Source organism: Tachypleus tridentatus, chromosome 4 (genome assembly GCF_004210375.1).
Source record: "Tachypleus tridentatus isolate NWPU-2018 chromosome 4, ASM421037v1, whole genome shotgun sequence".
Lineage (NCBI taxonomy): Eukaryota > Metazoa > Arthropoda > Merostomata > Xiphosura > Limulidae > Tachypleus > Tachypleus tridentatus.
In genome coordinates this window covers 75761574-75786792 of record NC_134828.1, presented here as the reverse complement: position 1 = coordinate 75786792, position 25219 = coordinate 75761574, and the positions used below count along the sequence as shown (strand labels likewise).

General features: G+C 31.9%; 1 protein-coding gene across 1 annotated transcript in view; it reads right to left on the bottom strand.

The window, feature by feature from the left end:
* LOC143249469 (sodium channel protein para-like) overlaps positions 1 to 25219 on the bottom strand; it is a 182529-nt gene that overhangs the window by 59265 nt on the left and 98045 nt on the right. Inside the window, exons 8-13 of the mRNA XM_076499372.1 lie at positions 24174 to 24318; positions 22416 to 22580; positions 21548 to 21751; positions 8401 to 8763; positions 5979 to 6078; positions 3710 to 3775 (exon numbers count right to left, since the gene is read on the bottom strand). Coding sequence (XP_076355487.1) covers positions 3710 to 3775; positions 5979 to 6078; positions 8401 to 8763; positions 21548 to 21751; positions 22416 to 22580; positions 24174 to 24318 — 1043 coding nt within the window. The remainder of the gene's footprint in view (positions 1 to 3709; positions 3776 to 5978; positions 6079 to 8400; positions 8764 to 21547; positions 21752 to 22415; positions 22581 to 24173; positions 24319 to 25219) is intronic.

Sequence of the window (25219 nt, the reverse complement as noted above, 5' to 3'; positions counted from 1 at the left end):
TATTCTTAAAAAAAATTTCTTGGTGTTTTTAAATACCTAGTTCAAGTAATTTGGACACCTGTGCATGGAACAAATAATTCGGGTAGTATCTCCATACATTACTGTCTGAGGATATGAGCTCACTTCAATATCCTAAATATATTTCACATTGTTATAAGGTTTCTAGAATGTATATTTATATTTCCTTTCTATATTTATTAATCTACCTTAACTTAAGAATTATGAAGCATATATAACTTTTTACCTTAACTTATTTTTGTGAAATTTTGATAGAACCATGGTTTAGATCTGACTGTTTAATCGGCCCCTGGACTAGTCATGTAGTCTGTCTAGGTGTTTGTATTATAATCATTTTACTTTTTCATTAACTTGGATCAAACAGCCTGTATGGTCTTTAAATTAAACACATTTATCAACACGATTCTTGATTTGTATCAAGTTTCTTGTCTGATATTAGAATAAAACCAAACTGTATTCCTGATTCTTGATACTACAGCAGTAGCAGGTTAGTTCTTCATTTAGAACACATTATCTAAATCCTCTGTAGAATGTCCTAGTTATATACTTGGATCTTTATTCTTTCTTACATTTAAAAAAAATTACAGTGGCCAAGAACAATGTTCTAGAAAGTATTTTTTTACAGATTTAATTTTTATATTTTTATCAGAGAATAAAATTTCTAAACAAGAACTTAAGATCAACAGCTGATTTAAAAATTTGTAAACAGCTTTTATATCTTGATAAAGTTGAGATTGAAAAATGTTGATGTTCATATTTTAAAATACTGTGATCAATTCTTCAGTTTGTGGGTACTGTCAACATGATTTAAACAAAAGACAAGTGACTAATTCTTTGTCTGACTAGATTTTATGCCTGATTCTTTCTTTGATAAACTTATCCCATTTGTTTAGAAATAGCTGTGCTACACTACACACAGTTGTTTTTAGGCATGAAGATTTTACACAGAAAGGTCTAGTTTTTGAGTTCAGTTATGTTTCCTATAAGCTCTTATACCATGTTAAGAGTCATGTAAAGGCTCTAATGGGTCTGTGGTGAGCCTTCCCAAATTATTTGCTCTTCAGGTCTTCAGGATATTTACTGCCCAAAACATGAAGCTTATTGTCAGGTAATACTTTCAGCTTTGTTTCCATAAAGAACCCTAAAACTTTTGCAATGTTGATGTACTTAGAATTGCATGGGAATTTAACTATGGCATAAGAAAATACAAAATTGGGAACTACACTTTTCTTGGGCTCTTGAAAAGATACTTCTACAACTCCCTTCTTACTATAAATTGATTTGAGATGCCAACTTTGTCGTTGTAACAACTCATTTTCACTCAACTACCTGCAAGGAAAATTGAAATGATGAAAGAAGACAGAGAACAAATTTCAAGTAGAATTTTTTATGAACTGCACAGGACTGTGAAACTTTGATGCTTACTAAAATGAATTTGTAATGAGAAGACTCATATTGCAGTTATAATGGGATGGAGCAGTCAAAAATACAGTGATTATAAAAACAATTTGATGTAGAAATTATTGGAAACATGTCTAACCAAATGACATAGACAAAAAACAGCATGTAGTCTCTTGACAAGACTGAGAAAGAGAAAGATGTTATGACACCAAACAGACACCAGGTTTAATTTAACTTAGTTGATGTAAGCATAGATGATGATTAAACAAATTGCTGACTTACTTTTGCCAAAAATCAAAATTTAAAATGCACAGTACAATTTTCAGACCTACAACAGGCAATTTGTTATAGCTGTCACATTCTTTGCATGTTCCTAACCATGTCATTTGACTAGACTTGGTCTCACATTTGTCCATGATTTGGACCAAGTTATTATCTTGAGCTGGGTGTATTTTCTTTACCTTATCATTTGTTTGAAAAAGTTAACTAGTTGGTCTTTAAGTTGGACCTGTTATTTTCTTATCTTACTGGGATTAGTTTTTAGCTTGATTGAATGATGTTATTTTCCAGTTTCTTGAATGGAAAAAAAATATAAGCTTGGTCTTTGAGTAGACCAAATTATCTATTTGGCTCTTTAGTTAGACAACGTTATTAACTTGGTTTTGGGATTAAGTCAAGTTATTTTTCACTTGGACCATAAAATGTAACAAACATTTCATGAAAAAGAAATAATAAAATCTTTAGATCAAAAAAGAAAGTAAATTTAAACTTGATATAAATAAATTACAGGAAATAAAAATGTTTTGAAAAACTGCAAGACACTAATTCATAATCCTATAAACATCTTAAGAAAGAAGTTTTAATTAAGGTTCTAAAGTCATTATTACACTACTACATTATTAAAAAAATGAAGTTCCACCCTTTAGAATAAATTTGCAGAAATATTCTATTGAAACTTACCATTACTCCTTCACTTTTAAAATATATCAAAAAGCTTGATTCTATGGAAAGAAAAAATGTTACTTAATATCCGTAAAAATGCCTGTAAAGTTACTTCCATGATTTTATATATGGTTTGTTTGGATGGTTAATTTATTTCCAGTCAAAATTAAAAACTGCAGAAAATTGTCACAACAATGTTATAATAGAATAAGTAGAATGCTATTCAGTTCTTTCTTTTCTTAGTTGACATATTGCAAATTAAAAACTGTTCAACATATCAAGAGTTGTGGTCATGTTTCTTCAGAAAAATTAAAGTGAGCACGTTTATTGTGGACTTCCTCTACAACAGCTATTTAATATGAACCGATATGAACAACAGGTCCTTCATATGTATATAGTATATGAAGTAATAAGGAATATATTCTTCATTTATCTCAAGTAACAGGTCATAAATTCTTTCACTCATAAATTTGCATTTCTATTAAATACATTAATGTAAATCCCTTTTTACATTTTGAGAACACAATATTGTACTCTCATAGAAATATTTCAATATAACTATAGTCTGTTATCAGTATCCTGTAGTGTAACTAAGTCTTTTGAAAATATTATCTTAAAAACTTCAGATTTATACTTAGAAAATAAAATCTGATTTATAAAAATACAAAAGAATTTCTTATACTTTGTAGTGATGTACAAAAAATTTCTCAACTTCTAATTCTATGGTAATAGGGGTAATCAATGAAACTGAGTAATGAAGTATGTAAAGAGTCATTCAAAAATAACAGGTAAGTCAATCTGTAAGTTTCTACAACAGTTGTTTTGCTCAAGCAGTTTTTGTCATCTACTAGTTATTAAAGACATACAAAGATTCTTTACTTTTTAGAATGCCTTATTTTCAAAAAGAATGAAAGTAAGTGTGATTGAAGTTGTTTCAATAACATCTTGTATAAATATTCCTTGAATGAAAATATATATGAACAGTTAAAAAAATGTAATAAAATTATTCATGCTCCAGGTTTTGTGAAAGCTTGTACGTGGCCTGTAAAACAACCCATACTATCAACTAGGTTTGTCTAATATGCATGTCTATAAAAGTTGCTACCTACATTATTAAGAAATGAAGTTCCATCCTTGAGAGTACACATGCAGAAATATTCTACTGATATGTACCATAACTCCTTAACTCTAAAAATGTATCAAAAAGCTGGATTCTACAGAAAGAAAAATATATTACTAAAACTGCTCTGAGCTCTACTGTCCTACCAGGATGGACTAAAAAAAGCAGGCAAGGAACCACCAGAGGCAACTACAGTTAGAACTCACAATCTGGAACTGGCATATTTACCTCTGTCATTAGCATGACTTTGACTTCCTGCTGCTTGTTCAATTATTTCGTTCAAAACCACCACATCTAGATATAAAGAAAAACTTATTGATGATACAAACACTTTCAATCACCCAGATAAATTACATATAGGTTTGTGCAAATTTTAAAAGCTTTTGAAAAACCTTTACCAAGTTTTTGGAAGTTCATGATATAATGCAGAACTTGATTTTTTTCTTTTACTATGCTTTAAAACTGAAACAAAATGGATACAGATGAGCAGCATTGATATTAAATGAGAAAGAAATGTGTATATATTACATTTGATATATTAGGCTAACAAATAAATGTATAAATATATCGTTAATTTTGACAGCCATGTGTCAAAGAAATCATTTGAGACAATATCAGCTCATTAACTGATTCACTGCCTCTTACACAATGGCTGTGTCCATATTCCTAATTTAAACACTTAAAACAAAGGTAATTTTTATCATTAATTATGTTTTAGGCCCAATATCCTTTGAAAGTGTAAGAAATATTGGTAAAACGCTACTACAGCTTCAATAATGATTTCATATTCCTGCATAAAAAATAGTCAATGTGTTTAGAGAAAAAACATTTAATGACTGACTAACTACAAAGTGTGAAACAGACTTTGCTGAAATGAGAAGTTATGAGACCTGACATTCACTGATTTTAAGTGGTTCATACAGATACAAAACGAACTCCACTTGTGAAAAAGGTCAGAGCTTTGACTCTTCTAACATTATTGAGACTTTTCTTTTCTACTTAAAGAAAGTCATTGTCATATTTGGGATTTTAGGACAAATACATAGCTAATGTTTAACATAAAAAAATCTAATATACTAATATTTTAAATGAAAATAAAAATAAATTTAACACCTAAGACAAAGGAAAATGCCTAATAACAGCAAACACTTAGATATCCTTAAAAATGAGAAATAATATAAGTGGCATATTTGTTTTAAATTTTAAAAAGAACATTAAAATTTCAAATATTAAAATAAAAAGCAATTACATCATGTTATAACTTAAATAGTTATAAATTTGGAATTTTGAGCATAATCAATAACGACTACAAACTACACCTTATTATATCCTTTATATTCAAATGCATTAGGTGAAAAGTTAATGGAAAAAGACACATCTGTGACATAGTAAATTTTAACAATGCTAGTGTCAGATTTTTACAAATGTGAAAGATTCTAAAAACTATATGGTTTTTAATAAGGGTTTCTACAAGTTAACATGAAACAAAATAAATGTCACAGTTTCAGTAAATTCAGTACAACAGATGATACCTTAATAACAAAATATATTGATATTAAGTTGTTATGCTAATGTTTATCACTTTTTTTTCATTGCTACACCATAATTATAGCTAACTGATTAAATTTGGTTTTTTTATTATTACTTGTAAAACATGTAGTAGTGGGAAAGGTACAACACAACAGTAGTCTGTAACCAGTGTCATCACATGGAACAATATTAGTTGAAAGAAGCTATCAGACATACAAGGCACTCATCCTTGTATGGTCACAGCAGACTGTAAACACTCCTCATTAGAACCTGTGGTCACACTATTAGTCACAGTTTATAGATTTATACTTACCATTTTATTCTTTAAATGAAAATAAATGACTGCTATTCTGTATCTAAGATGCATTTAGTATAAAAACTTGAGGGAATCTAAATATAACTAACTCCTTTTCACAAGTCAGAGTGCTTCATAATTAATTCAATAACATCCTCTCAACTGAACTTCTCAAATAAGAGTAAAAATTAGAGATGTTTCCTCAATATAAAATTTATTATTTCATTCTACTTGGTACGTTAACATGTGATACACATGTAGTTTATATAGCATATATCTGCTGGAATTCTATGTTATCTTACAACGTATAACTGAAGTTTAACCAAAAGTCCTTAATTTGTTGTTCATTATGTGTTTCAAATAATCACTGCATGTGAAAACTGAGAAAAAACGTTTTTAACTGCCAACTTCTCTTCAACTATGCAATCATTTGTTCCACTGTTTTTTATATTCACCACATTCTTCTCAGTTATATCTGACATAGGGTTAAGGTCAAAACATAACATTAACAGCTGTTAATTTTCTTTTTTTAGGACAAAATAAAACATTTGTATGGCACAATTTATTTTCTAAAAAGGTAATAAAACAAAATATACATTTTTACATGTATCAGATCTCTATTAAAATAATTCAACAACACTATAATAATTAATGAAAATATGATTAACTAACCTTTCATATCCACCATAGTTTGTTTCTGAGAAGGTCCTACAAATGGGTTCTCTTGACGATTACTTTTTATAAGACAGTCATCATTTTTTATTGGAGCATCCTGTTTGTGTTTACAAAAAGAACCAATTTTAAATATTATACAGTGGTATGAATATCTGAGAAAAATAAAATAAAATGAATTTTCTTTCAACTCACACAAGATTTTTTTTTACAAATTTTAAAAAATGAGAAAGATATATTTAACAACTAAACTAGTAACCAAGTAAAATTTAATGTTTTACAAGAGTATCTAAATACTCTTGGTGTGTAGCAAAAGCAAATTAAATATATTTCTAAAGGAAGAGTACAGCCTGTGCCCATAGACTAAAAATTTTTTTATTTTTTATGTAATGTAATAAACTAGACAGTAACAGAACATAACATATGCTGGACATAAATGTGTGTTATCAAATGTATTTTTGTTGCACATTTTGCTTATCTTTATATCTTTTGTCTGCCAACTGTACATTTAGAAGACATGTCCCTTATATTCCCTTTAACACAACTGTACTTAACATAAAATTTAATGGAGTTTTATATTTGTGATTTTACAGATAACTGATTTCAGCTATAACTTGGAATAAATGAAATTTCAACAATATTCATGAAAATTGAATTGGCAATAATGAATTAAATCATATTTTGCACGCAAAATTTAAGTACACTAATATGTGACAATTACAAGTGAACACTGATTTGATTTTACTCAGACTATTTGCTGTACACTTGTTAGTAATGTGTAGAATATTATATTCCTTACTTTTCTGTGGTGTTTATGTTATTTTAATAAAATTTCCAATTTTTTAAATTCTATAACTGTAATGTGCCAGTTTCAATCTGAGGTAATATTTTATAAAATCTATTCAGTCAAGAAACCTATCTACTGTTTTATGGCATAACTTTATTGTAACATGCATAATTCAATATAGAAGAATAATTTGTAACTGTTATATAAAACAGGTATTTTCACATTCTAGTGACTGTTTACTGAAAGATGGGTCACAAAGAATAAGTTGTTTGTAAATGTAGGTTTGATGACCAAATTGTATAAGTCGGATCTCCAACAAAGTTATATAAATTCCAATAATAGGAGAAATAGTCGCATCATAAAGAATGTAATAGCAAAAGTAACTAACACCAAGTCTGTAATCAAGAAAATCTAAACTGTGGTAGGAAAGTACAGCTTATTTAAGATTCTCAAATCCTTGCACAGTAAATCACTTAGTAGGTTAGTGAGTGGAAAATTATTGGTAATTAACACATGTTCTGCAATGTATAAATGAAATGAGTCACATGCTTTATTGACATAATTAGTACAAAATCAACAAGAAAAGTTTTCAGCATATCTGAAGTATTGCTACTTGATTTGAATATTATATTGCAATGTTTGTGTTAAATTATTATTATTTTTAAAGACCTTCCCATCTGTAGGAATTCAGAACTGAAACAACATTTTAAGTTCACAATCTTTACTTTACAATATATGGATGTTTAGTATTTAGTTATTCTCATTATACACAAACTATACTAATAAAACATTATTGTAAAGCATAAATAAATAAACAATTTTCTGTCCTTTACTACATTTTAAACCTAATTAAAAACATTAAAAATAATACTTAACCTGTATGTATACAATTTTAAAGACATTTTACAGCTCCTGTAGAAACAGTGTTTAAGTGTAGAAAATTAGAATTTCATAATGCATTTGTAAATTTGGAACCTTAAGGCCCCCATAAATATAATTTATGCTGGACAAGAATATTCAGTAAAAACAAATAGCATAAACAATAACAGCAATAATCTTCAAAACTCAAAACTTATGTTAAAAATCATAATGAGAACTGAACACTGTCCTTTTTTTTCAGTTCACATAGCTTTACGTTTTGATGATTCAATGCATATTTACAAACGACTATGCTAAATTTTTTAACATAACATAATGTTAAAGTGTTCTGGCATCTTATTATGATATTAAAACATGCATGTGTTAGTGCATAAGAAGAAAATGATATGCATAATAATTTATGAAAATCTTGAAGATAACAATGAATTAGAAACATGCACATAGAGAGTGTGAACAGTGAATTTAGATTTGAACGAATGGCTAAAAATGATAGAGCGTTATATTTTATCCACTTAATTTTGTTAATTAAATAATAATGTATATAATGAACAATCCACTAAATACAATATTCAGTATCTTCAAGAAATCTCTTTGAATCTTATCATTTCAAATTACAGTTTCACTCAAATATTTAATCTTTATGCAAATTATTCAACTAACTTAGAATAAATTAATATTTTACATGTTCAATTAATGATTTCTTGAAGATTCTCACAAGACTGGAGTAAAATAAATTAGGTAAAAAGTGCAAAAAACCTCATTATTAAGGGCTTGGAGATTCCGCGAGTGAGATCTAAGCTGACTTTCGTTTGTTATTCCCTTGACAACAATATCCATGTGAGAGGTATAAGACAATCTTGATGAGTGAGAGGTATAACTGGAATGTCTAGAGTTGAGGTTAGGGTAGATGGGCATAATTATAGCACCATTTTCCTCAGACATAGGTGTTACAGCATTACTATCATCTGCATAAGGAAGATGTTTTTGTGCATCCATGTATGTCTGAAGTACTAATGGATTCTTGTCTCCAAAACGACGACCACCAATGCGCGAACTGAACTGGCTCCCCCTACTCCCCCTTCTAAAGTTGAAGGGTGAGCCAGGAAGACTGGGACTTGCCTAAAAAAGTGAAATAACTTTTGCCATTTTATAACAGATGATCAAAAATACAGGTAATATAAGAAAGAACAGAGCTGAAAATCTAATCAGCCTGCCCACTATAAATTCAAACATCTCTTCTTGTCTTCACTGACAAAATAAATACTTCAATTGTATATTGGAAAATCATTTTATTCAACATGTGGCAGAAGAGGGGCTAAACCTTTTATGAAAAAATTGTGTTTAAGGAAGACAGAAAAAGTAAATACTAAAACAACAGACATAAAGAATATATAACAATACAAGATCAAAGATATTCTATTTATTGCATGAAAAGAAAGTATAAATCTGTTAAAGAAACATAGAAAAAAGATGTATTATCCAGAAATGAGCCCTGTTGTTTTGATAAATCGTCTGAAACCCAGCTGTCTTATCAGGTGTTGATGTCAAGTGAATAGTGTAAAATGATTCTGTGGTGTATAATCAGTTGATCTCTCTGTGCATAATTTAATTGTTCTTTTTATCTGAAGCTTAAATATTATATTAAATGAGGACAAAAATAAGAAGTTTTATACTTTATGTAACAGAATCATTCAGGTTAAAAGATTTTTATAATGTTAATATGACCTTTGTAAGACAAGCTACTTTTTTATATCATAAAATCTTGGTGTCATTATATGCTTTGAAATACCATAAAACTTAATTAAAATACTATGATTTGAAAATCATATATTACTCAAATACCATATTTAATTAATCAATTCTATAACATGTAACTGCATGAGATCTTGGCAGTTAAAAATTCTCATGGAGTATAAAGAGCCTCAGTACTGTTTGAAACTAGTGCAATACTGAAACCATTACCTCACTACATCTGAAAGGTATCTTGCAAATCTACTATCTACTTTCATTCTCTTGTGCCTTTGTCAAGCTACATTATTTTATTTTATAAGAATTTAGAGTTGCTCAGAATACAAACATTTTATCTGCCACAATATACAAAAGACAAAGATCTCTCTCACAATAAAGCTTATGTTATTATCAGAGCAAATGTATACTATGTTTATTACATTCACAAATGATATAAAGTTTGGTGTGTGTATGTGTTTTCCATATCAAAGTCACATCAGGCTATCTACTGTGTCCACCAAGGGGAATCAAATCTCTGATTTTGACATTTTAAGGAGAATATAAAGTTGGTGAACTTTCATTTTAAAAAGTATATGAGATAATTAGAGGAAATATTTTTAGTGATAATTTAAACAAAAAATTGTTCTAAAAATGACTATAAGTTATTTAAATATGAACATAGTAATTTTTTTTTCTCAGGCTGATAATAAACTTGTGACATTTAAGCTTATTTCTACAATTGCAACATAATAAATATGTAAGTAATTTATAAATTTAATGGCTAGCAATTTAAAAGACATTAAAATTAAGCCTAACATCAATAAGTTGGAGCAAGCTTCCTTGTTGACCTAAGTATTTACAAAAGAAAGTCAATCTTTAGACATTGAAGATATTTAAACAGGTTTCAAGTTTTATTTTCTAAAAAAAACTATTCATCTCTAATATTCAAATGAAATTTTTGGCTCATACATAATACCTCCTCTTTTTCATGCAATATGGTAAACACCTTTCATTGTGAAAATTTGAGAACTTTGTCATCATTGCAGTTCATTGTCTTACATATTAAGAAAAACTAAGTTAAACTTTTGGAAAGTATATTAGACAGTTGTTAATTTTACTTACATGGACATATATTATGTTCTGAAATGATGCACCAAACACAATTCCCACCTCTATTTAACTCTGACTCAGGTAAATCACAGAGAAAATGGGAAAAAAAAAACATTTTACAGGATTGAAGAGCCACTCTATGAGTTGCAATTAAAAAAACAGCATAAAAATTTGATTATCTGGTAAATGGTAGGAGTATGAAGAAGGGATACAGGAAAAGTATAGCACTCAAAACCCTGCATATTTCCATGTTGTAAAAATTTCCACCCAACAAACAATGAGTGAATCATTAAATACAAAGACTCAAGCACTCCAAAAATGTTATCGAAATATAACTCAAAATTTACCAACCAAAAGTTTCCTTTCCCAACAGTAAACGGTTCTATTAAAACCTGAAATTTGCTCTGCAGATATAGAAAAAAAGTATGAGTATTGGATCCTTGGGAAGCTATTGCCAACTTTTGTCAGAAAAAAGAAGACTGGTCTTGTAAGATTTTATACCATAAATGCTTAAAAAGCAAATAGAAATAAAGAACCATGATCTGATAATTAAAGTAAATAATTTACAAATAGATTCAACTCTGAAACTTATAGCACACACCATTCAATATTGCTAATAATTTATTTAACAAACCATTATTTTTCTTGTAGGTGACAGAAACAGACAATTCCTATAAAACCTGGAGACATGATTCAAATGGCAAATTGTAAATAATCCTTTAAATAATATAGTTGTAAAATATAAACAACCCAAGGTGATCAGTATAAAAAAAAACTAAAATGATAAAAGAAAAAGTATGACCAGGAAGTGACTGCTAAGACAGGCTATATATATCTTTGGTTAGCAACAAATGAGAAATGAGAAAGCATGAACATTTCATTCATTGAGAGCAACTTATAATCAAACATAAGCAATGTTGGTTGATAACACAACCCTTCCCAAGAAACGTGAATCTAGTTGAACCTGGTATTTCTTGGACAAAGCTTTGGCAAGAGTAAAATATAATAATTGTATGGAAGAAGTTATAAGTAAGAAATAGCATTCTGTTTAAACAATCCTGGAAAGGGCAGTTCAAAGAACAAGGTCACCAAAAGATTGGAGGTAGTCTTAAATACAATTAATATAAGTAATCTGATTAGCAAAAAATTGATCAAAATATGCATTTTAGCAACAAATTCACATGATGAAAAGCTATACAATAAATAACAAGAAAACAAGATAAAACTTATAAAATCACCTCTTTCTATGAAGAAAAAGGTCACCAAGATTATCTCAAAATAAATTCTTCCTTATGAAGCACATTAGAGTCACAGAAGTAACAAGTATGGTAAAGTAAAAGGAAAGAAACACTGGAATAGAAATTATAATGCAGTGAAAAATTGGAAAAATCTGAATTATTGTAGCCTTAGACCAAACAATGTACAAACTTAGCTGAATGTACAATGACTTAAAGTCTATAAAAAGTAAATGACTCACTAATTTCAATAAAAATTTCACAAACTCCTTGTTTAAATACGTACATGAGAAACCATTACAAAGAACAAAACAAACAGATGAAAACCTTTTTGAAGTAATGAGTATTAAAAGTTATTATTATTCAATTGACTTGGTAATAGCACTATAAGTTATAGGTTGGAGTATATCCAAAGGTAATAACAATTTGAATTCACAAATATAAATTTTTCAGTTTGTTATTCTGAATCTCATATGTACTTTTTTAAATGCTACATATAAACAATAAGTTCAACTCTCAGGTCAATGAGATCTAAGAAAAACTCCATATAACAGAGCATACAAAGTTAAAATTTCTATGCATGTTTTTGTAACTCATTTTATACAATGTATTAATAATACTAAATACTAGTGTACTGCTGAGATTTTGTTTTTTCTAGTGTTTTTTACTAACACATAGTTCACATGTATAAACACACAAATGTAAAAACAACTAAAATGTACTAAACTTAATATCCAAATAGGCTATTGACTAGAATTTCAATAATTCAGATACCCTTGCTTTTCATTATTTCCAAAGTAAATGCATAATATACTCTTCAAAAAAAGAAACGCAAAAGGCAAAATATGAGACAAATTGTTAACAAGTTTATTCCGGGTAGTTCTGTATGACATGTGTGAAACTTTGCACATTCACTGCTGAACATCCAAAGTCTGCAAAGGTGAAGTCCACGCTCACTAGTTGAAGTTTAACGTCACTCAACGTCAATAACGAGTATGCCCCCCATGAGCATCAATAACTGCTTGGCATCTCCTGCCCATGGAAGCGATGAGATGACAAATCACATCCTGTGGAATGGCTGCCCACTCAGCCTGCAAAGCTGCTGCAAGCTGAAGTAGAGTCTGCGGTTGAGGTTGTCGCCGTCGCAGACGTCGGTCCAACTTGTCCCAAAGATGTTCGATGGGGTTTAAATCTGGTGATCTGGAGGGCCAGGGAAGAACGTTGATGTTGTGGTGTCTCAAGAAAACAGTGGTGAGTCGGGCTGTGTGAGGACGAGCGTTGTCATGATGAAAAAACGTCGTTGACGTTCACCATGATGGGTTGCACATGGGGCCTAAGAATCTCATCGACGTATCGTTGAGCCATAAGATTCCCTCGAATGTGCAAAAGGTTTGTTCTGGCATTGTAGGCGATGGCAGCCCACATCATGACGCTGCCACCACCAAATCTGTCAACGTCAACATCCTGCACACAGTTTGCTGCAAAACGTTCAGCTCGGCAAAGGTAAACACGGGTCCTTCCATCCTGCCTACGAAGCATAAATCGTGATTCATCGCTGAACCAAACATGCCTCCATCGTCGATGCGGCCATACCCGATGTGCCCGAGTCCACTGCAGCCATGATTGACGAAGTTGCTGGGTGAGGATGGCGCCTCTGACTGGACGTCGAGGTCAGATTCTTGCATCTCGTAGACCGTTGCGTATGGTCTGATGGGAAATCCTATGCAGCCCTGGTATGGTTGAGGCAGTAGACGTCGCAGTGGTGGTCCTATCCCGAAGGTGACGTAACCGGATGTTGCGATCTTGTGTGGGCGTGGTCACACGAGGTCTGCCAGATTGTGGATGGTCACGAGTTGATCCAGGTTGTTGGTGACGATTCCATAGCCTTGTGATGGTGATTGGGTGGACATTCACAGCTCTGGCAACATCTGATCGAGATCCACCTGCTTCCAAGCAACCAGGGCGTTGTTGCGTTGTGCTTCAGTCAGTCTTGGTGTAACTGTATTGCGTGTCGGTGGCTTAACACTGAGCTATGGAAACCGAGAACCCGTCACTTTTATAGGGATTTTGCACATGTTGCACTTGCAGAACATGCAGATCTCTCAAACAAATTTATTGGACACGCATGCGTTTTGGTGAAAAATTCAATGTTTTCCTCCGTTTTCAAAGTGCACAACTTTTATTGTCATTTTGGTCTGACAATCAGTGCCTTAACACGTGTAACATCACATACTCTGAGCTTGTAACGTTATTACATATATACTGTAATATCCCTTTTGCGTTTCTTGTTTTAAAGAGTATATATTATTTATCTAATGGTCAGTTTAATCTAAAGACAATTTACCAATGACTAGACACAAAACAACAAAAAAGAAAACTTGTGTCTGCATAAATTAACTAAAGCAATATTCTAAAGGTAATTAAGGTTGGGAATTTTTCAAAAATAATAAACAAAATCTTTCAAATAATCACAAGTTATAGGAACACAAGGTGGTATTTAAAATGGAACTATTTAAGAATTCCATAAAATCTCCTATGTATGACTTGGAGAAAGGACTAACTACAAGACTACAGATGATGTATTTATATGATATCAACAACACTGAGCCAACATGACTAAACCAGTCCTTGTATTGCTATCAAAGAAGCAAGAGAGTATTAAGAAATATTCTCATGCAACTTACTGAAGTAAATTAAAACCGACAAATATAATTTAATCATTTATAGAAAAATAAACTAAATAAATCACAAATATAAAAATGAACGTAAAAATTTTACTAAGTTGCAACTGATGACTACTGAAATTATACAGTGACAGAAAAAAACTGGATACAGAATACATTAAACTTTCAAATATTAAAGATCTTTAAAGTTTGTCATTGGGTAATTCTTTACAAAATTTTTAATAGCAGAAAAATTAAGAAAATTTTAAACAGCACAACAATACCAGTCAAAGTTATCTTTCCTAAAACTTAAAATGTATATGTATCTAAAATTTGAAACTTCAAAAACTAAAACTATTTCCATTACAACAGAAAGAAACAAAATGGAATTATAATACACTGAGGTTACAGAATTTTTTATACACTGAATGTTGTTTATATATATTAAAAAAACTAGAAATTTTTCTTTTATATTTATGTAATTTAATTATAATCCTTAAATATTTTAAAATAAATCTTATAATTTTCCTGTACTGAAAATGTATTTCTAACAGGCACTTACCTTTTATTAGGTAAATAGCTATTCTCATTTGGTGCTGCATTTCACATGCAAAACAATTCTTTTCACATGCCACAAGCCTTGAAGCTCCCACCCATCTCTGAATCCACTGCTTCAAATGTGTCTTGCATGCAAATCATCATACAATAGCCCTCCACCAATGATGGTGCAACCCACTCTCTTGACGCATGTCACCCCTCCTCTTCAATTGTATTGAACTATCAATTCAAATTTTGGCCCAAATGGAAGCACTGGTTTTAAATGGGGAGGAAAGATGGGAATTGTATGAGAGATAAGTACCTATCAGAAGTTTATAACTTCCAGTACAGTAGATCAACTCCTCTCACAATATCCAGCATAAAAAAGATGGCAGAGCAAAGCAAACCATCTCACTGAATCAAGATAACAGGAATTTCCCAAAACACAGGAATATCCTCAGAATAATAAGAACACCAAGGGATAGTGGAAAAGGAAGAACCATATCAATCTGAAAGTACCTTTATCATGACCCACAACGTGGATGTAGTAGCTGGAGTATAACTGAGTGAAAGATAGAGACATTTGTAATACATGTGTGAGGACTTATGTTGAATGGCTCAGTTCTAAATCTAAAATACAGCTGCTAAAAATGGGCATCCACATGGGGGTAGGTTGAAGAAAACAATTAAAAGGGATGAAATGAAATTTAGATGGCTCACTCTCGTAATACATAAAATGTAAGACATCTTGTCATATACACCAGCAGAACACCACTGTCCCACTATCAGCTGAATAGTTTTGTATTTCATTTATAGTGTTTCTCATTATCACATTCAGTATAATATCTTCATGGTCCACCACCCTGGAAAGTGGTAAGTATTCCTATACTCCATTAGAAGAAAAAATGAAAAAATGGAGTGAAGAGTCCAGAGGAATGACAACAGTTGAGACAGTGCAAAAAGTGACCATGAAACCCTATTTTAAAAAGCAGACCATACCTGATTTATTTAATCAAAGGCATAGCAGGGATAGGCAGTTATGATCTTCTGCTTTACTCATGTAGTCCATGGGTGAGTATGGTCCAGAACAGGTATATTAATGAAGTAAACATGCTACAAGGATAAACATACAAGTGATTTTGTGGAACACTCTGTCTCAGCAGTGTGCATTTAGTGTCCATGGAATTATAACTGTGAAGTCATCATGGCCTTACATTGTGGTTTTGGCAAGTTTAAGTACACCTGGACAGGTATCCTTTGCTACAGATTTGGAAACAGAAAGATAATGAGGAACACGCTCCTGAAAATAATAGGTATATGCATACTAAAAGGTAACTCACCAAGTCACAATCTTACAAAAGAGTGAAAGATGGCAACAGATGGATGATGGTATCTGACAAGGAAGAAACAGCTACTCAAAGTAAAAAAATGGGAAATGAACATATGAGGTGTAGTCCTAGTGCTCAACAGACAAAGTAGCTTCAACACATGAAAAAATAGACATGCAAGAAAAAGGAAAGATGTACAACTGGAATGAAGATACCAGGAAGTAATGGCAGGAAGGAGACAAGGAATAGAAAGCCAAATGAATCACAAACGAAACCCACTGGGTAAGGAAGGAAGGAGAAAAAATCACACACAAAAAAGTGGAGTATGGTAAAGAAACCATGGGAAATGAATTTTATGGAAAGATGCCATGAAAACAATGAAGCAACCCAGAATAGGTACTGGATAGAGAAGGATCCCACTGAGGAGAAATGTGGAAAATACTGACAAACAAGTAGCCAGTAAAGTAAAGTGTAGGTTAATAAAATTAGTCCAGAACAAAAGAAACAAAGAAAGATGAAACAACCAAGAAAACCAGATCAGTGCCAGCCAGAAATTATCAATCAGAAAGACCTGAACCAGAGTGGCATGGATGAACAAATACCTGGGGAAGAAGACTGATGGAATGTAAAAAAAACAACTAACATTATAAACTGGATGTAAACTTGTCTGAACTTAACAACAGTCAGGACAAGCAGATGATGAACCATAAACCAATGGCAGGAAGGAGACAATGAATAAAAGGCCAAATGAATCACAAACCAAACCCACTGGGTAAGAAAAGAAGGAGAAAAAAATCATACACAAAAAAGTGGAGTATGGTAAAGAAACCATGGGAAATGAATTTTATGGAAAGATGCCATGAAAACAATGAAGCAACCCAGAACAGGTACTGGATAGAGAAGGATCCCACTGAGGAGAAATGTGGAAAATACTGACAAACAAATAGCCAGTAAAGTGTAGGTTAATAAAATTAGTCCAGAACAAAAGAAACAAAGAAAGATGAAACAACCAAGAAAACCAGATCAGTGCCAGCCAGAAATTATCAACCAGAAAGACCTAAACCACAGTGGCATGGAAGAACAAATACCTGGGGAAGAAGACTGATGGAATGTAAAAAAAAACAACTAACATTATAAACTGGATGTAAGCTTGTCTGAACTTAACAACAGTCAGGGCAAGCAGATGATGAACCATAAACCAATGGCAGGAAGGAGACAATGAATAAAAGGCCAAATGAATCACAAACCAAACCCACTGGGTAAGAAAGGAAGGAGAAAAAAATCATACACAAAAAAGTGGAGTATGGTAAAGAAACCATGGGAAATGAATTTTATGGAAAGATGCCATGAAAACAATGAAGCAACCCAGAACAGGTACTGGATAGAGAAGGATCCCACTGAGGAGAAATGTGGAAAATACTGACAAACAAATAGCCAGTAAAGTGTAGGTTAATAAAATTAGTCCAGAACAAAAGAAACAAAGAAAGATGAAACAACCAAGAAAACCAGATCAGTGCCAGCCAGAAATTATCAACCAGAAAGACCTAAACCACAGTGGCATGGAAGAACAAATACCTGGGGAAGAAGACTGATGGAATGTAAAAAAAAACAACTGACATTATAAACTGGATGTAAGCTTGTCTGAACTTAACAACAGTCAGGGCAAGCAGATGATGAACCATAAACCAATGGCAGGAAGGAGACAATGAATAAAAGGCCAAATGAATCACAAACCAAACCCACTGGGTAAGGAAGGAAGGAGAAAAAAATCATACACAAAAAAGTGGAGTATGGTAAAGAAACCATGGGAAATGAATTTTATGGAAAGATGCCATGAAAGCAATGAAGCAACCCAGAATAGGTACTGGATAGAGAAGGATCCCACTGAGGAGAAATGTGGAAAATACTGACAAACAAATAGCCAGTAAAGTGTAGGTTAATAAAATTAGTCCAGAACAAAAGAAACAAAGAAAGATGAAACAACCAAGAAAACCAGATCAGTGCCAGCCAGAAATTATCAACCAGAAAGACCTAAACCAGAGTGGCATGGAAGAACAAATACCTGGGGAAGAAGACTGATGGAATGTAAAAAAAAACAACTAACATTATAAACTGGATGTAAACTTGTCTGAACTTAACAACAGTCAGGGCAAGCAGATGATGAACCATACACCAAAAATAAAAGAGATAACTAGCTTGGAAGTGATAAAAGATTAAAAAACTTCAGGTGGAGAGGTAACCCACGGGAAGCAGAGCCACCAAAAATTTGGAGGATTGACAGGTCACTTCATAGGAGAGTGTTTCCTGGCTGGAAAATCAATTAGCAACACGGTTCAAAAGCACCTGGAACACAACACTCTTGGAAACATATGTAAAATGTAAGAATTCTGAAAAGGAAATCCACTGTCTACCACAAATGGAACAGTAATTAGTGTCCCTTTGGCAAATAAGATAAGCCACCCCCATCAAAATAGTTCAAACAAAACCTGATTAGTCAAATACAGATAAAAGAAAGAGCATGAACTGAAGCATCTTGGACTAACAGAAGTACTAGGGGTTGAAGATGATAAGACCTTTTGTCTATACACCAATGTCTTTAAACCTCCAACTGATCAAACACCCTCCTCACCTTTGGAGGTGAGTATCAGGGAAGAGGGGGAGGAAGTGATAAACCTGGTGTTGTTGAAGATATGTTCAACTGACAACACATACAGACAAAAAGGGAAGGATGAAAATTAAAACAAAACCCAATGTAATCGCTTGGGTAACAGAAAACTCATTCAAGGAGGAGAATGGTGGTCCTGATGGAGGAGGTGTGTAAAAATACATACCCCAAAAAGACTAGAATGTGAGGCATGTAACAGAAAAAATTTAATACAAATGGAAAATTCAACTGTTTCAGCTAACTTTAGAAGGGTTAAATAAGTATGTTAAGACTACCTAAAAAGTTTGAAGAAGCTAACTGAAGCTGGACATCCAAAGAATGGTGTAGGTAAAATCTCCCAAAATGTGGAAGTTGGGCAAAATGTAGACATATGGAACCAAAAAAAAAGTCCAAAGGACAAGGCATGAAACTGGTACAAAATCATGTGGTGAAAAACTCAAAGATAAGAAAACTCACCATGAGTATTTTCAGTCATACAGAAACAGCCTACCCAAGTACGATCAAAGACTACATATTGAAGACCCAGGAAGTGATTGAGGTGGGACCAATTGATCCAGAGTCCCAATCAGCATTGAGCATATCACATAGATGAAGAAAAACCCATTGGTCAAACAGGTAAAGGACTGAAAGGTGCCAAATATGTAAAATGAATAAATATGATAATATCTGAGAATGAAATGAAAGAGCAACTAAAAAACTCAAATCAGCATGAAAAACACTCTATGTGACATTAAATATACAAGAGTAGCCTGAGTGGAGAAAAAGAACTGACCATATTAGCAATGGATGGTAAACAAACAGCAGTGTCCCACTCTAGAAGATCCCAAAAGCAAAGAAGCCAAGTGTGGATGGAAAAAGATGACTATGGCAAACATAACTGGAACACTGAAGATAGATGGTGGAAAGTAAACATCACTTGTATGAGAGTTGATAGAGTAAAACAAAGCTAAGAATGGATAGAATTAACAGAGATGCAAATAACATAAAATCAAGAAGAAGATATGTCTGATGGTAATATAAGTTAATGCAAAAAGAATTAAAGTTTGTATAAGACAAGGCTTGCATATACCAACTCTCCCCACCCCCAAAAAAAAAAAGAGTCAAATAGAACATCATGAAACACTGTCATAAGAAGGGGAATATACTGTGAAACATATCTAAACCAGAACTGAGGTAGGCCTAGCAGATTCTGCAGTTGATGCCTGCAAGTCAGTCCATGATAAGATGGAAGTAAACTGACAAAATGTAGGTCATCTTGAAAATAAGTTCAGCCATTACAGGAACAATACTGGGAGCAGGTTGGGTGGACCATGACCACCAAGGGCCCTCACAAATAAAATTAATGCTAAAATGTATAAACTATAAAGAATGACGAAAATGAAATAGTCAATATTGTGGAAAGGTGAAGAAATTGTGCAGTGAAATAAATATATATATTTGATGTTATGTGTTGAAGATATTTAACCTAATTTATTGATTAACTAAATAGAACTACAGGTAAACTGTAAATAACAGGCAATGGTTAAGCCTAGTAAAACAATATATTTAACCTAATTATTGATTAACATAAAAGTAAAACTACAGGTACACCAAATATAACCAACACTTTTGTCAAGCCTGATCGTACAGTTCAGAACAAAGGATATCACTAAGCACTAAAATAAATATCTTAACCTAACAATAAGTATGTACGACAAAGTTTATGTAGACCCCAGCTCAAGGGTTTCACACAAACCAAGTAAATAAAAAAGAAGAATAAAAGCTAAATAATAACAAAAATGAAATAGACATAATTTTATAAATTAAGTAAATGTGTAGTAACAATAATGCATGTGTGAGATATGATGTGCAGAAGAAAAATGAAATAAAAAAACACCTATGATAAAAGTAAGCAAATGGTATAGGAGAAAAGATATAATTAAAACTAATTGGTAACCATAATAGAAGAACATCTTATCTTTCCAAGGCCAGTAGACTGTATTTTAAAATGTATGTTCCTTCAAAGTCAAGGTGAGACTTCATGAAAGTCAGTTTATTGGATTATTAATCTCCTGGTGAAGTAAAGCTAATAAATTCCCTATGGGGTACCACCACCTGAAGCCTGTGTAAGTGTGCTGACAAAACATACAACTTCTAAAGTGTTAATATACAATTCAAATTTCAAAATGAATAACCAAACACAACTGTGTTGGCAGAAATAAATAAAAAAATGTTGTAATGAAGTAGTAAGTTCTGTAACTGGGTAGAAATATAAAATAATTCCACTTCAAAATAATTCAACAAGTTACAAATATCATTATTCCATAATGAACAGCAAATGTGTTGAGAGAAGATGATACAAAGGAATGGAAAAAAAACTCTTGAAGAGAGCAAAACTACATGTTACAACATGAGTACTGCCAAAGGAGAAGTGATAGTTCAGTAGAATTGAAGGAGAGAGTCACATGGTGATTTGCATGCGAGATGCATTTGAGTCGGTTAATTCAAAGATGGGTGGGAGCTTCAAGGCTTATGGCATAAAAAAACATTTTTCGGATTTAGAGGGCATCACTGAACAAGAATAGCTTTTTATGTGAGAGAAGTAAGTAACCTAATTGGAATTAGCCTTAGAAGACCAAATATATTTTTAATACTGACCTTTCGAACCTTACTATTCAGTCGTGTTTTTGGTTCATAAACACTATCACTATTAGCACTTTTTACACTAGCTTTTTCTTTCACATCATTTTCTTCTGCTGTTTTATCTTGTCTCATACAAAGTTCATAAGACCTACAAGAATGAACTGATGGACTTTTGACAACAGCTTCTTCTAGTTTTTCATTTCCTTCTTCCTCCTCCAACTGCAGTATGGAGATTTATTATATCAGAATACACTAAGCAATTTCTTACTTAAAATATACTTTTACAAGTTATGAAAATATCTACTTACTAATCTGATCCTAAAAGTAGATGTATTAAGTTACAAAGCCTTTATAAAAACATTCAATTTTTTCTCTTTTATGTGTGCTTTTCAATATCTTTCAGTGGTCAAATGTCAATATTGATTTGATCATACTTTTGTTTAAAACAAAGTCTGTCATTTCTTAGAAAATTACTTTAAAGATGCAACTTTTAAAATTGGCAAATCAAGAAATAAGCTTGTAATACTAACATTAATTATAACGATTATCTTTAATCATATATTATCAGCATATATACTGTACACAAAAAATTATATTTTTGGTAGTTTGAGTCCAGAGTACCTTACTAGCAGTTGTTAATGGGCTAACCTTTAGTTCAGTTCATAGAACTCTTACTTGTTAATCTGCAAGTTTTCCATGTGACTTCAATCCAAGGGAAAAAAAAGATGGAGTATTAGAAATGTAAAAAGCAGAAAAATGAAAGATGCAAACTCCAACTCTAATTTTAAAGAACAAAGCTGACATGTTAAGTTAATCTTATAGTAGCTCATCATGAAAAATATTCAAATACTATCAAAAAATTAGCCGTAAATATTAATCTTACTAATTTGGCTGCCTCTTCTGCAGCTGCTTCTTTTAATTCTGCTTTCTGTAGATCATCATAAGACATGGCTACAATGGCCAGGATTAGGTTAACCAAATAAAATGACCCCAAGAAGATTATTAGAACAAAGAAAAGCATATGCCAAGGGCCTGCAGATTTTAGCACCTGAAAAACAACAAGTATTTGAACATTTCAGAACATAAAACCTTTTTAACTTTTACATAAAAAATGGCTAAAAATAATATATATGGTATATAATTTCTTCAACACTAACATACGTACTTTAAATTCAGTCATTTCATTCAAATATTTTCCCTGGAAAATATCATTATTTTTCATTTTTTCAGGTCCACTGAATTAATTGTTATAAATCATTCTTCAAACAGTTGTGCTCATTTTGTCAAAACTCTAAGTCTACAGAACCAGAATATAATTTTTACAAATAAATACATAATAAACTACAAAATTCTTTTTAAATGCACAAAGAACTACAATAATCCATGGTAATGCTATTTACATTCCTACTGGACAAGAATACTGTTCAACACTTTTAAAAACAAACAATATGCAGACTTTGATTATTTGATTATGATTATTTTGATATAAACATCTATACTTATTGTATACATGTGTTTAAATTCAAATCTTTAGGAATGTTGGAATATTTTCTTACTGAACAAAATCAACACTAAAAATATTAAGACATTGAAATACAAAATTCTTAAATCCAAGCTAAATTCAATATTTATATTTGTATTAATATCTCTGTAAGCTAGTAAAACATTAGATTAAAATCAACACCCATTGTATATATCCATTACTGATACTTTAGCCTAAACAAAAGTATACTGAGCAGCATTAAAAATGCAACAAGTAATAAAATTAGCTGTTTCATACAGATTGAGCAATAATGGTGCAAACATGCCTGGGTTTTAATCATGAGTATTCTCTGAAACCAATTCAGTAGTTCAAATCATTTTAATCAGAGTATCAGTATTTAAACTGGTCAAAACTTACCCATCCCTTTCTGTTGTACATAATGTGAGAGTATGGAAAAACTTTTGTATGCAGTACACACTGTTCCTTCAGCCTATAAAATGGTGGGTTTAAAAAGTTTAATTTCACCACAAAGAAAGATCCCACGACTGATGCAAGAAAGCAGAGATCAGGGGGTTGGATTGCTAATGACAGGGATGACACCAGCCAGGGTCGCAGCACACTTCAGGTGCACCTTCATGCACGACGATGCATGCCTGCACATGGCAAGTTGTGTACAAATTATTTGAATGAGATCAATGTGAATGTTCTGGACTGGCCTCCATATTCACCCGATATGAATCCCATTGAGCATCTCTGGGACATTCTGGATTAGTGTATCCATCATTGGGATCCTGTCCCCAGCTCTCTCACTGAACTACATGCAATACTTCTGGCTGAGTGGGAAATTATCCCCAAAATCAGATTGATAATCTAGTGACATCTATGCCATGCAGGCTCCAGGTTCTTCAAGCGGTAAATGGAGGGCGTACCCATTATTAGTGTTCTGGGCTTTGAAATGCTAATTAAACTGTTTTTATGCAGTTTATAATCAAATTTGAATATTGTGTAGTGCAAAGACATGATTTCATGATATGTACATTCAAAACTTATGTTTAACCTAGTGTATTAAAATTGTTTAACTGTATGTACATTGTTGCATCTCTAATGCCTCTCAGTATAATTTGTGTGAAATGAGAGACAAGAAATGGATTTGCATACCATCTGATATAAAGACTCCCAGTAATCTTGTGTCATGAGTCTGAAGGCTGACAAAAGAGCCCACCCAAAGTTGTCAAAATTTGTATAACCATAATTTGGATTTTTTCCTATACCTTGAAGACAATTGTATCCTTCTGGGCACATTCTAAATGAAGATGTTTGAAGAAATATTTTTTAATGTACTAAATAATTATTATTTGATTTAATTTGCCTAGCATAAAACTACTTAATGATGCAATTAAAAATAAATTCTTAATTTATTTAACTTTACAACAAATTTAAACAATTAGAAGTAAGTCTCAGAAATTCATTGTTTTAAAATATAAAGAAGATTTAGCTAAGGTTTCTCTTTTTCTCTTCTATCTTTTGGCTTGGTTTAATAATTAAATCATGGAAGTAAAATGTTTCACTAAGAAATGTGTGTGTGTTTTTCTTATAGCAAAGCCACATCAGGCTATCTGCTGAGTCCACTAAGAGAAATCAAACCCCTGATTTTAGCACTGTAAATTTGCAGATGTACTGCTGTACTAGTGGGAGACCTTCACTAAGAAAAAGAAGAATTTGGACTGTTAGAGGAACATAGTTTTGAGATAAGACTCTGCAAAATATTCAGCAAGGAGCAGAAAACTAATGAGTTATTGTTCAGTTATTGAAAATGGTGTAGGTTTTGAACACTAATCAGGGTCAGGAATACAAAATTCTTTGGATTTATCTAAAATGCTAACCAAAACACTATATACAATAATGTAATTGCGGGTATGCTTCTATGGAATTCATTCTTCAGAAGACAAAATGATAAAGAAAGAAACAAAAGATTAACATGAGACTAATAAGAATTAATTACCTATGCCATCATTTTCTAGTTAATATCTTTAAGAACTCTAAATTATATAGTGAATTCAACATTCTTGGAGCTCACACATCGCTTTGTTAAATATAATGTGTTCAGGATTTCCTAGTACAGTAACATTTGTAAAACATTTTTTGTTGCTAAAGTTTAATATGGCTAATATGTAAACTAACATACAGATTAGATAGGATGCAAC